Consider the following 12,379-nt stretch of genomic DNA (forward strand, 5'->3'; position numbering starts at 1 on the left):
CTCTGTCAATCTTGTCTTCTTAATCTTAAACCAACACAAGCCAAAAGTGAAGTGATGGCAAACTTCTTTTATTTTTATTTTTTTCCTTTTTTTATTGGATATTATATTTACATTTCAGATTTTATCCCCTTACCCCATTCCCCCCACCACCCAGGAACCCCTTATCCCACCCCCCTTCCTCCTGCTTCTATGAGGGTGTGCCCCCTGTATCCCCCACTCCCACCTCCCCACCCTTGAATTCCCCGCCCCTACTCTGTGTCCAGCCTTCATTCAACCAAAGATCTCCTCTCCCACCTATGCCCAACGAGGCCATGCTCCCCTACATATACAGCTGGAGTCATGGGTCCCTCCCTATGTGCTCCCAGGCTGGTGGTTTAGACCCTGGGGAGCTCTGGTTGGTTGGTATTGTCAAACTTCTTACAGACAACCTTCTCTTTTGTCCAATCTGAAAGTAGGCATATTCCTGTTTTCCATATACCAACTGTATCCAGTATTTGTCTGATGTTTATCTTATTTATATTACATATGAATTTTCCACCATTCGGTAAACTTATTACCAATCCTCATGGACAAATTCCTAAGAGTTCTAATGAGTTTTCATTCTAGTGATAAAGATCAACATTCATGTCATGGCAGAGATTGTTAAAATCTTCTATATTTAGTTTATGACTTAAACTAGATGTTCTGACGTTCAAACGCATTCTTAGTTTTCTGTTTTAGTTTTGTCTGTCACTAGACTGATGACCAGCAGTCCTATGTGTAAATTCACCAAGTAATGGTGCCATTATAATATTTAGTCAAATTCTAATATAGAAACTGTGATGGAATTATTTTGTAGGAGTGCTTAATGCCTACTATCAATAGATTTAACCCACCTTACAACTTTCTGGCCACATTCCATCACTGTAGGAAGTCAGAGAAGAAACTTGAGTCAGCAACCCAAAGACAGGAAATGAAACAAAAGCCGTAACGAAATTCTTAGCCTGAATACTCTGCTTTCTTATACACTCAGGGAACTAGAGTTGACACTAACATTGGGTGGGTTATCCTACATCAATTATTAATAAGAACATTCCCAGTAAACTTACCTATAGGCCAGTTTTATAGAGCCATTTTCTCAACTGAAAGTCCCTCTTCTCAAAATACTCTAGCTTGTGTCAAATTGACATAAATAGCCAACACAGTCCTGTTGATCCAACTTTGCTGAGAGATCTTTGATATATTATTTTTATCACTTTTAGTATTTGGGCTAGAGGTCATATCCATTGCATAGGTCATACCTTGCTAACTGCTTACCCTAAAAACCCTCTGTCAAACCTAATGTATGGAAATGATAGCCTGTGTCTTCTTAGGTTTGGGAATCCTACCTCATAGGGGTGACTCACTGTTCTCTGAATCTCTACAACTTTTCAAACGTGTCATGTGAATGGCAAAGAAGTAAGTGCTGGTTAGTTTTAGCCAACTTAGCATAAACTACAGACACCTGGGAAGAGTATATCAGAAGAGTCTCCTCCAACAGATTGGCCTATGGGAGGGTTCAGCCCAGTGTGGGCAGTGCCAGCTCTAGTCACGTGATTCTAAGTAGTATAAGAAGGCAACAGAGAACAGGAAACAAGCCAGTATTCCTTCAATGGTCTCTTGCTTCTGCGTTACTGTCTTGGCTTTTCCTGATAATGGGCTTTTAGACAAATAATCCCTTTCCTTCCCAAATTGTTTTGGTCAGTGTTTGATCACAGCAATAGAAACCAAACAAAGACATGTTGTGGCCTTTATGCCAGCTATTGTCCTTCATCATGATAATAGACACCATACACATAGGAGGCATCTAGAAAGCTCTGGAATACACCAACCTTCAGTAACACCTTAGTCAACAGTGCTTTATACATAATAGACATTTAAATAACAAATTCATAACCTGCTATTATCACATTCAGTTTTTAAAAACACAGAACTTTAAAGCCAAAGGGACCTCAGCTTTCTAGTTGTCTCCGTCTTACTGTCTTTGTGACAATAGACAAAGTATGCAGTGTTTCACCATCTAACTTACAACTTATAACTTTCTAACATTCTAACTTATAAGGTGATGATAATATTGTTAGTCAGTATACAAGACCATCAATATATATCCCTACTAACAGAAGACATGCAAAAACACACCAATACTATAAATTTAATGAAATATACATGAGTAATAATGTCATACACTAACACACCAATCATTTATAAAAAAAAAAAAAAAAAACTTATGAAGTCACTTTGTTTGATAAGCTCTATGGGAAAAAAAGTGTTAATGGTTGCCAATATCAACTGGGTAGTTATGTCATATGTTGTTTCAAACTTCATCCACCTTCGTTATATCTCAAATAACTCAAAGAAGAAATTGTTATCATTGACTTCCTTATATTTGAATGCTCAGTTCAGATACAGAAAAGTTCAGCACAACTAAAATTGTTACTTAGGATATACCCCATGGCAGTTTAGTTTTATAATCTGTGATCTTCCATGCTGTACTGTACCAACTCCTGTGAACAAAGGCTCACTTTTCATAGCGCATAGAGTTGAACAAGAAGAGAACACATCTTTAAAATTGGCCCAAGACAACCAAGTGCTACAAAGGAGGGAACAGAATGCTCTTCAGATCACTGTAATGCTATCTGATGCACATATGATATATATCATCACAAATTACATCAAATTAAATCAGACAAAAGCAACCTGTTTTTCCATAATAAGCTGCATGAAGAACAAAAGCAGTATTCACCTATTGAGTCTCTCGTTTATTAAACAGCTTGTGTGTTAAGCACTATTCTTGAAGCCTTACATAACGTTGGTGGCCTCTGTGTGGGAAAGTGTTCTGTAGCTTTTTTAGTGTCAGTTATTTTTTAGCTACGAATCTTGTATAGCACAAGGAACTTAACACTGTCTACATACAGATCTACCTTGTCACATAAACATTGTGAAAGATATTTCTAGCTAGAATAGAGCCTCCCAACACTTGACAAACAAGTGTTTCAATGTGATCCATTTTATTCAAAGTTAAATAGTGCTTGGTTCTGCCTAAAGGATAGACTTGTACAATGACTATCAATGTCTGACTGTTCAGCTCAAAATATTAATAGCTCTCTCTGTGTGTACATACATATAATCACATGCCATTTATGATAACTATTTGGTATGATAGGTAATGAAAATTTCCTTTGATTCATTAACTTTGCATGATAAGCAGTGACAATCAACTTCCATATCAATTTTATAAGGAAATTAATAATATACCAATTGCCTAATTTTCTACATTGTGTATATATTTGTGTATATATATATATATATATATATATATATATATATATATATATATAAATTCTAAAATACTCATATATATTATATTACTCATTTCAGTCATATTAATTTAGCTTCAAATACTTTTTGCCAGGACATGTCAATGCATATTTTTAAATTAGCACAATTATTTCAATATAACATATAACAATATCGAATGAAATAATATCCCAATAACTATTTTACCTTTGCATTATAGGGAATGTAATGTTTTGATAAAGCTTCAGGCGTATGCATCCATGTTTTGTCTGTAACAGAGAAAATGCAGTATTGGATTAAACCACAAATTTCTATGATGCCATACACATACATTCCCACCTGAAGGGAGTCCTGCTAGGAACACAGTCTAGTTTCCTGAACCTTTCTTAATTTAAGAAAGTAAGATATTATAACTGAAATGATTAAGTAACTTATTCTTTTCTTATTATAAAATTTGTCTGTTAATTTTGTGGGATGCCAGTATGTAGCCAAGGCTAACCACAAACTAACTGTCCTCTTACACACACATTACTTCCCGTGGTACTTACTTCATAAGATCAGCAGTGAGCTATAAGCAGTACAATTGTGCAAATTAAGACAAGTTTTATTTTGTGTTTACTGTTTTCATAGATGCCAAATATATTGAATAATTGCCAGATAATAAAATATTCTGTTCTTTTATAGTTATGATAACTTGAGCAACAAGCTTTGTATAATCTAAAGGGAAAAATACATCAAGGGAGAGACTGCGCTTGCTGAAGCTGATTATGTTCATCAGATGCAATGGACTCTCAGGATAATCTCTATTTCAAATTTATGAAAGCACTAGCTGAAGATCTACTATCAGAAGTGTTGAAAATAAATATTCTTAATTGTAGTAATTGGAAACGGCAGATACATGTAATAATGTGCCCTCCCCCGAGCTTTAAGCAGGCCTGAAAGACTTTGTATACCACAATAGACCAAATAATAGGACCCAGGTGGAGTTACCCACATTGCGAACTTATAAACTGCCTGCTTAGCTTGCCTTGAGACATTTCCAACTGTGACTAAGGATGGCTTCCCCCACACATCTCTGGCTAAAACAAGAAGGGGTTCGGTGGGGCTTTCCCTTTAAATTAAGAGCTGAACATTAAACTTCGAGCCTTGATCAGAGAACTTTGTCTTGGCTTCATCTTTCTCTCGCCCTCTGTCCTTTTCTTCATTTCCAGCCCCCCTTTCAGGAGAACCCTGTTGGTCTGTGGCCTCAGGAGGCTACATAATAAAATATTAGAAATAAAATAATTCCAAAAAAGATAGGTTGCAGGGCTAGAAAGTTGACTCAGGAGTTAGCATGACCAAAATGCTCTCATAGCAAGCATGAGGAGCTGTTCAGATCTGTCTTTTCCATGTAGCAGCTTTGTGCAGTACTTTATATCTCAGTATTGAGGAAGCAGAGGCATGAGGAGCCTTGGATCCCACTGGCAAACTCACCTAGCTAAAGCAATGCACTCAGGATTCAGTGAAAGAGCATGACTCAAAGAATGACATGGCTAGTCACAGATGGAGACCACCAACATCAACATCTATTCCACACTTATCCATGTGCACAGGTATGCCTGCACACCCAAAAACATGTACATATGTACAAAGATAGATTTTAACACTAATGTGTATTGGGTGTTACTTACATTTGTATCAACTGTATTTCAGTCAATGTTGTACTTTATTTGTGTATACATATTATATAAAAAATTCCCAAATAGTCTGATTAATGTATAAGGGGAGAAACAAGCCAAAGTTTACAAAAGGCTAATTCATTCTTTTTTGTTTGTTTTTTTGTTTGTTTGTTTGTTTGTTTTGAGATTGCATTTATTTTGGAGTAAGACTTTTAAATATTTGAATATATTTTATTTTATTAGAGAAGTAGTTTTATGTGTATATTACTCCTCAGAGGACCTTAAAATTAGAATCTATATGACAAATGCAACAGAGTTAAAAATATGATATTTTGTTTTGTTTTTCTAATATAAGATCTTACTATATAGTTCTGGATGGCCTGGAATTCACTATATAGACCAAGCTGGCCTTAGACAATCAGAGATCCACTAGCTTTTGCCTCATAAGTGCTGGGAACTGTTGGGAGCCGCGTGAGCATGACAGCATTCACCATTACAAGATGGCGCGGGCATCCTGTTGTCCCACTAGTAAACAACTGACTGCGCAGGTGCAAAAGGCAAAAAGCGTGCCAAAGTCACTGCCCATCCCGGGGCTTATTATGGGTAATGAGTGAACAGTCAATCAGAAGTGAACACGTCACTCTAGGGTGTATATAAGCAGTGCCTTTTCCGGGCTTTCCGTCTTTCCGCTTCTGCTTATACAAGAATAAAGCCTCGCTGTGGTAACCACCTGAACACTGCCTCACGTGTCTTTTTCGCGGGCAAAGGGGACACGGAAGGGCTCAGAACATATGGCACTGAAAACCCGGGAATTTCAAGGCGCAGCAGAGACCCCCCAAGTTTTGGAGTGGGTTAAAAAACTACAGGAACGAGGTACGTCTCTGAGAGATATGCCTGGGGTGTAAGCCTTCATTGCGAGCGGACTTTCACTCACCGCCGCCGCTCCACTAGCTAGCCTCTTGCTTGCGTTGCTCTTGCTTTCAGCTATTAGTGCAAGTCAAGAGGTTTCAGGAGAGGGCCACCCTAGCATACCAGAAACAGAGCGTGTTAGCCAGCATCAGGCCAAGGAGCCTGGAGATCAGGCCAAAGAGCCTGGTATCAGGCCAAAAAGCCTGGAGAAACAGATAAGGCCAAAGAACCTGGAGAAAGAAAAGAGTACTCAAAAGAAACAAGGGCTACTGCAGAGCCTGTTAAGGTTAAGGACCTTCCACTGGTTGGTGGAGCGAGAGTGGAGGACAAAAGGACCCTCCTTTATGGCAGAATCTTTGGGGAACCAGAGCAAGCAATGCCAGTGATAGAACAGATGATCTTTGAAAATGCCACAGCTGAATGCCATGCAGCCATTGTCCCTCATAGGAACAAGAGGCTACAAGACTGGCTAAGAGCCTGTTGCGGCCCGGGGAGGGGAGCTGTTTGTGCCTATTCCACAGGTGAAGACAATCCAATTTGGGTCCCTACGCGGCTGGTGCAGATTGTGAAGAATGAAGCTAGATTGCAAGATGACGGCTCTGATTCTCCTGATACAGATGTTCGATTTGGGGATAAGTATACCACTAAGGGCCATAGTTAGATCTTGGCCTGTTCCCATGCCAGTACATTCAAATTCTGCAGTGCTGCCGTTGTTTACAGCTATTGAGTGTTACTTGGTTGCCTTGTCCTCACGGCACACCCGCCAGCAGCCTGAGTTATATAATGCTACAAGTTTTCCATTAAATTTTACACTTTGTTTTGTGGCAGCAAAACTTTATAGCATAAAGGTAATCTACTTGGTGTTGATTTTAGAGAAAATAGATTGCTTACATTGTTAAAGATTGGTTTTGTTTCTCAAAAATATGGTTATACTCTAATATTACAAAAGAGGCTTAAAAACGTAGTTAAACGGCTAATATTCCATTGGCTACAGTCGGTAGTTCAACCGAGAGTTTGAAAATTTTTGATTTGCCTATGTTTATAGAGAAAAGATATAACATGTGTCTTTTAAAGTTTACAGTTTAAATTTAAGGTTTAAGGTTAAAGTTAAAGTCAAAATGGCACAGTTCAGGCCTAGCCAAGCCTCAGAGAACAGGCTGGAGGGTGGTTAAGCGCATTTACATTTGAATTAAGACAATGCAGACTGAGCTCTGCAGCTCAGGTGCCAAAAGGTCCTTTTGTTCTGGGTCTTCCTGACCAGGTCCTAGAAATGTGTTTACCAGAATTCATCTTTTGTCTTCATTGTTTCTTGTGAGAAGAGGGATAAATCTAAGACCCAAAGACTTTACAACAGTCTGTGGGCTAAAAGTTATGATTATGCTGGAGACATTAAAATTATGCCTACTTCCCTCCATGAGTATAACTGTACCTGCTGATAAAATATTGTTCAAATTGTTTTAATTCCTTTATATTCAAAGTTGTTAAAAATGAGATGCTTTGGATTCCACTAATATATGTAACAATTATTAGAGAATAAGGTTGGCTTTTATCCGATATATTAATTGGACTAAAAAAGATTGGTTATTAAATTAATCCAAAATAAAGTTCAAATTTAAGATTTATACAGCCTAACTTGCCTACAGTCCAGCTGCCATTTCAGTAAATGCTTATAGAATTATTATAGATATAAAAGATGTTTTTATACCATCCCTTTACATTTCTGGTAAAGGTGAAAGGTTTACAGTCAGTAAATTTATTCATAATTTTTAAGAGCCCATGAAGCGATATTTGTTAGAAATAATAGCTTCAGAAAATGGTTAATTGTTTTACATTTTATATATATAAATATTGTTGTTGCTTTAATACAAAAAATTAAGAGGTTAAATATTTTAGTGTATATTATTCATTGTGTGATACTTTATTAGTAGATTTCTCTAAAGAAGTTTTTTCTGCAAGCCTTTGCTCCAATATAACGAGCTTTAAAAAAATTTTTTTAGAGTACTTGTTGCTCCAAAAAAGATTCAAAGACAGTGTCTTTCAATATTTGAGACCTCAGTTATATCCTAATCAGATTGTGACACAGAAAATTCTAATAAAAATAGATAGTAGGGGCTGGAGAGATGGCTCAGTGGTTAAGAGCACTGACTGCTCTTCCAGAGGTCCTGAGTTCAATTCTCAACAACCACATGGTGGCTCACAACCATTTGTGGTGGGGATCTAACGCCATCTTCTGGCTTGTGAGTGTATACGCAAAAAGAAAATGGTTTACTTTTAATCTTGATTTGCTCTTAGTGATTTTTAAAAGTTGTTTACAGATATTAATTGGCTAAAGCCTCATCTTAAGCTTACCATAGGAGGATTTAAACCTCTGTTTGATATTTTCAAAGGGATGCAAGTCCTAATTCCCCTTGACAATTAACTAATAAAAGATAGATAGCTTTGCTGAAAATAAAGTAAGCTGTTAGTTATCAACAGATAAATTATATAGACTATAAAAATTGTTGGCTGTTTGTGTTATTACTACTCATATGTCCACAACAGCCCTTTGACAAAAGAAACCATTAATATGGATTTGTCTTTCTTCATTTACAAATAAAGTTTATATGATAAAATCCTAAAAACATTTTAGATAAAAGGTTTATTCTTTATTCCACATAACAATTAAATTGGTTATTGAATTATTAAATTTGGCCTATTACATGACAAACATTTTAGACAAATTTGATAATCATATGTTACAGTTTTTCTCTATACATGCTTTTATATTTCCTAAAATTTACTATGCATGCAGACCATAGAAAAGATGTTTGCTATATTTACTATATTTACAGATGCCTCATCTATTGAGAAGACAGTATATGTAATTAAATCATATGTGTATTTTCTTGAGTTTACCCTGCTTCAACACAGTTAAATTATGTGTTGTAGCCACTGTTTAGAATGTTTAAAAAAGGTATATCTGCCTTTGTCTTGTTGAATGGTATATTTCATGAAGTACAAAATGTTTCAGCTACACGATCTAATATCTCTAGCCATTTGAATAACATTAAAATTAATAAGGTGTTTAGGAATGCATCTGCACAACTGGTGTCGGTGTGTGTGGACCCCCCATTTTCTTTATGTTATCCAACTTTCAAAATAATTCTGATATCTTGGATTGTAAGAATGTTACATGCTTTTTAGCACAATGCTGGAATGGATCACTAGACCTAGCCTTGGTTGCGCACGTGCCTACCTTTGTGCCCAACCCAGTAGAAGCTGATCCTGAAACTTTCCCTACTACATCATTATTGAGACATAAAAGAGACTTTGGCATTACTGCAGCCATTATCACTGCTATTACCATCTCTGCAGCTACAGCTGTGACAGCTGGCACAGCCTTGGCTGATCAGGTTACAGCAGCTACTGTTATTAATCAAATTTCAGAAAAGACCTCTGAGGCTTTGACCATTCTACAGAAAGTGGATACATAATTGGCATCAGACATTCTGTTGGTCAATCAGAGAGTTGATTTGCTCCAAGCCCATGTAGAACAACTCACAGATGTGGTTCAAATGAGCTGCGTGTCAGCAACCCCACATCTAGGTATTACACCTCTGAGATTCATGAATGATACATTTATTCAAAGCCATAATCTTTCTGCTTATTTACAAAGGAAGTGGACTAGGGAGTTGGACCAGGTGCAGCAGCAATTGCAGATCTGGATTTCGAGCCTTAATGGAACACGAGTGGACCCTGTTACCCCTGGCGATTTTACTTCTTGGCTTACCTCTGCCTTTTCCTTCTTTCTTAAAGGGTGGTGATAGGCCTGTTTGGTGCAGCCCTATGTTGTGGATTAGTGTTCCTGTTATGATTGGTCTGCAAGCTCAGAGCCCAACAAAAACGTGACAAGGTCGCTATCGCCCAAGCACTCGTAGCCTTGAGCAAGCATCTCCCCCTGAAATTTGGCTATCTAGGCTAAGAAAGTATCTGATGACTGAGACCCTCAGTCGATGCACCCCAAGGGTTCAGCCCATTGCAGTGGGCCAATGAGAGGTCTAAGTCTAGCCAGCCCTTGCCTGAATAACTGTGGTACCAGAATATTTAGAGGTGTTGCGAGTGGGTACTCGACAGGGAATGTTCCACGAGTGTGGATAGATTTCCCGAAAGTATGCCTGATTGCACAAAGGTTTGATGCCAAGAAACCTCCCCTGGTGGCGCCCCAGGGTGGAGGCTCCCTTTCCCCGCCAAAAGGCATCGAGATGGGTATGGGAAGTATTCCTCATTGCACGACTATGAGAGAAGAAACCCATTACAATATCTCATTTTGCACAGGGGATCAGGCCTCTGCTTTCCCTCACTGAGTTGGTGCCGCGCTTGATAGACAATAGGCTGTTCCATCTTTAATATATAGATAGGGGGAGATGTTGGGAGCCGCGTGAGCGTGACAACATTCGCCATTACAAGATGGCGCGGGCATCCTGTCCTCCTACTAGTAAACAACTGACTGCGCAGGTGCAAAAGGCAAAAAGCGCACCAAAGTCACTGCCCATCCCAGGGCGTATTATGAAGTATTAGAATTGAACATGTCACTCTAGGGTGTATATAAGCAGTGCCTTTTCAGGGCTTTCCGTCTTTCCACTTCTGCTTATACAAGAATAAAGCCTCGCTGTGGTAACCACCCGAACACTGCCTCATGTGTCTTTTAAGGAAATATCAGTTACTAACAAAGTATTTGCAAAATTCAGCTGAGATTTCAAAATTATCTTAAAAGAAGCAAATATGATATCATTAATATGTGCTTTACAAACTGGAAAATTAAAAAAAAAAACCTCATATGTTACTATAAAGGATAATGCACAGTACATATATTAAACATGTTTATGTGATGGTAATTTTCCAAGATAAAACTTGGAAAGGTCAATGGCATCAGACAGTTTCTGTGCACAGAGCACTGCAGAGCTGTATTTTGGAAAAATATTTTGACCAGCATGCATCCAAGTTTTAAAACACAATATTGACAATGTCACTTAATGAGTGAAACTTTAAAGGGCTCGGGGAGACAGATAAGCAGTTAAGAACACTTGCTGCTCTTTCAGAGGACCTAGGTTCAGTTCCCAGCACCTACACAGTGGCTCACTGAAGGTACCTCCAGTTCCAGACTATCTGATGAATTCTTGCCTCCAGAGCCACCAGGCATGCATGTGGTATACAGACATATATACAGACAAACACTGATGCACATAAAGTATACATAAAATAACTTATTGAGTACAGTCCCATCATATTTGTGCTTTTTATGATTACTAGTAAATATAACTAAATCAGCAATAGTCTTTTTAAAAAATTCAGATAGTCTTGCTTTTTATGTTAAAGTCTTTAACTTAGGGGCTGGTGAGATGCTTTGAACATGCACAAGGACATGAGCTCAGATCTTCAGCACTCATGTAAAGAACTAGGCGCACAGCTCATAGCTGTAATACTTTATTTAGGGAAGACAGGACAATTTCTAGAACTTCTGTATAGCCAATGCACACATATAGGTATGCATCACCCTATGAGTAATGTATACTCATGCACACATGCTGGCACACACACACATACACACACACACACACACACACACACACACACACACACATGGAGGAGGGGGATTGGAGAGGGAGGATGGAGAGACAGAGGCAGAGAAGGAGAGACTTGGACCCAATATGTATGTATATCGCCAGGTCTGGAGGCTCGTGCTGGTAATTCCAGAACTAAAGAGGTGAGGTCAGGTGGATGACTATAAGTTGGGTTACATAGTGAACTCCTGGTCAGTCTGACTACAAAATGAGACTATGTCTCACAAAACAAAGAAAAATATAAATTACGTATTACACAATAAAACAGTAGAAATATAAAAGATTTATCATTAAGAAATCTGAAAATATATACAATATTTTATCTCTATACATAATTCATCTCAAGACGCGTCCCAGAATGATGTAATGTCAAAATGTTGTCTGAATGTCATTGTGAGATTTCATCCCTATCCTGAAGCAGAAAAAGAAGAGACTCTCCTTGCACATCATTGCTACTAGAAGAGGAGAGCTCTTGTCTGTCACTGTCTCGGACTCAGCAACATAGAAAGAGGGTGGCCACACAGATGCTCCTAAGGCAGGATAACATGAACATGATCAGATGGCTCTTCACTGTCACTTTGACTGGATTTGGAATCCCCTAGGGAATACACATCCTAGTGCATTTCAGAGAATTTTCATAGATGTTGAACTGAAGAGGGAATCCCCCCTAAAAGTGGTCACCAGCCTCGTATGCATTTATAAGGAGAAACAAAAGAGAAACAGATGAGCACTGGTGTCTCCTCTCTTTGCTTCCTAGTCCATTAAGATCAAATAATACAACCATGTGTATTCACTACTGTGAATGTCAACCATTTCCCAACATAACGGAGACTTCCCTTCCAAATTAGAACTAAAATAAATCCTTCTTTCCATAATCTTCTGAGTTTTATTTTCATA

The 12,379-nt window shown here is 38.1% G+C and overlaps 1 protein-coding gene across 5 annotated transcripts in view; it reads right to left on the reverse strand.

The window, feature by feature from the left end:
- Positions 1-12,379, reverse strand: part of Gulp1 (GULP PTB domain containing engulfment adaptor 1) — a 263,083-nt gene that overhangs the window by 101,353 nt on the left and 149,351 nt on the right. For all 5 annotated transcript variants that reach the window (XM_076931951.1, XM_076931950.1, XM_076931953.1 and 2 more), the window contains one exon: positions 3,523-3,584. In XM_076931951.1, the coding sequence (XP_076788066.1) occupies positions 3,523-3,584 (62 nt within the window). The remainder of the gene's footprint in view (positions 1-3,522; positions 3,585-12,379) is intronic.

The sequence above is a fragment of the Arvicanthis niloticus genome, chromosome 3 (assembly GCF_011762505.2).
Source record: "Arvicanthis niloticus isolate mArvNil1 chromosome 3, mArvNil1.pat.X, whole genome shotgun sequence".
Lineage (NCBI taxonomy): Eukaryota > Metazoa > Chordata > Mammalia > Rodentia > Muridae > Arvicanthis > Arvicanthis niloticus.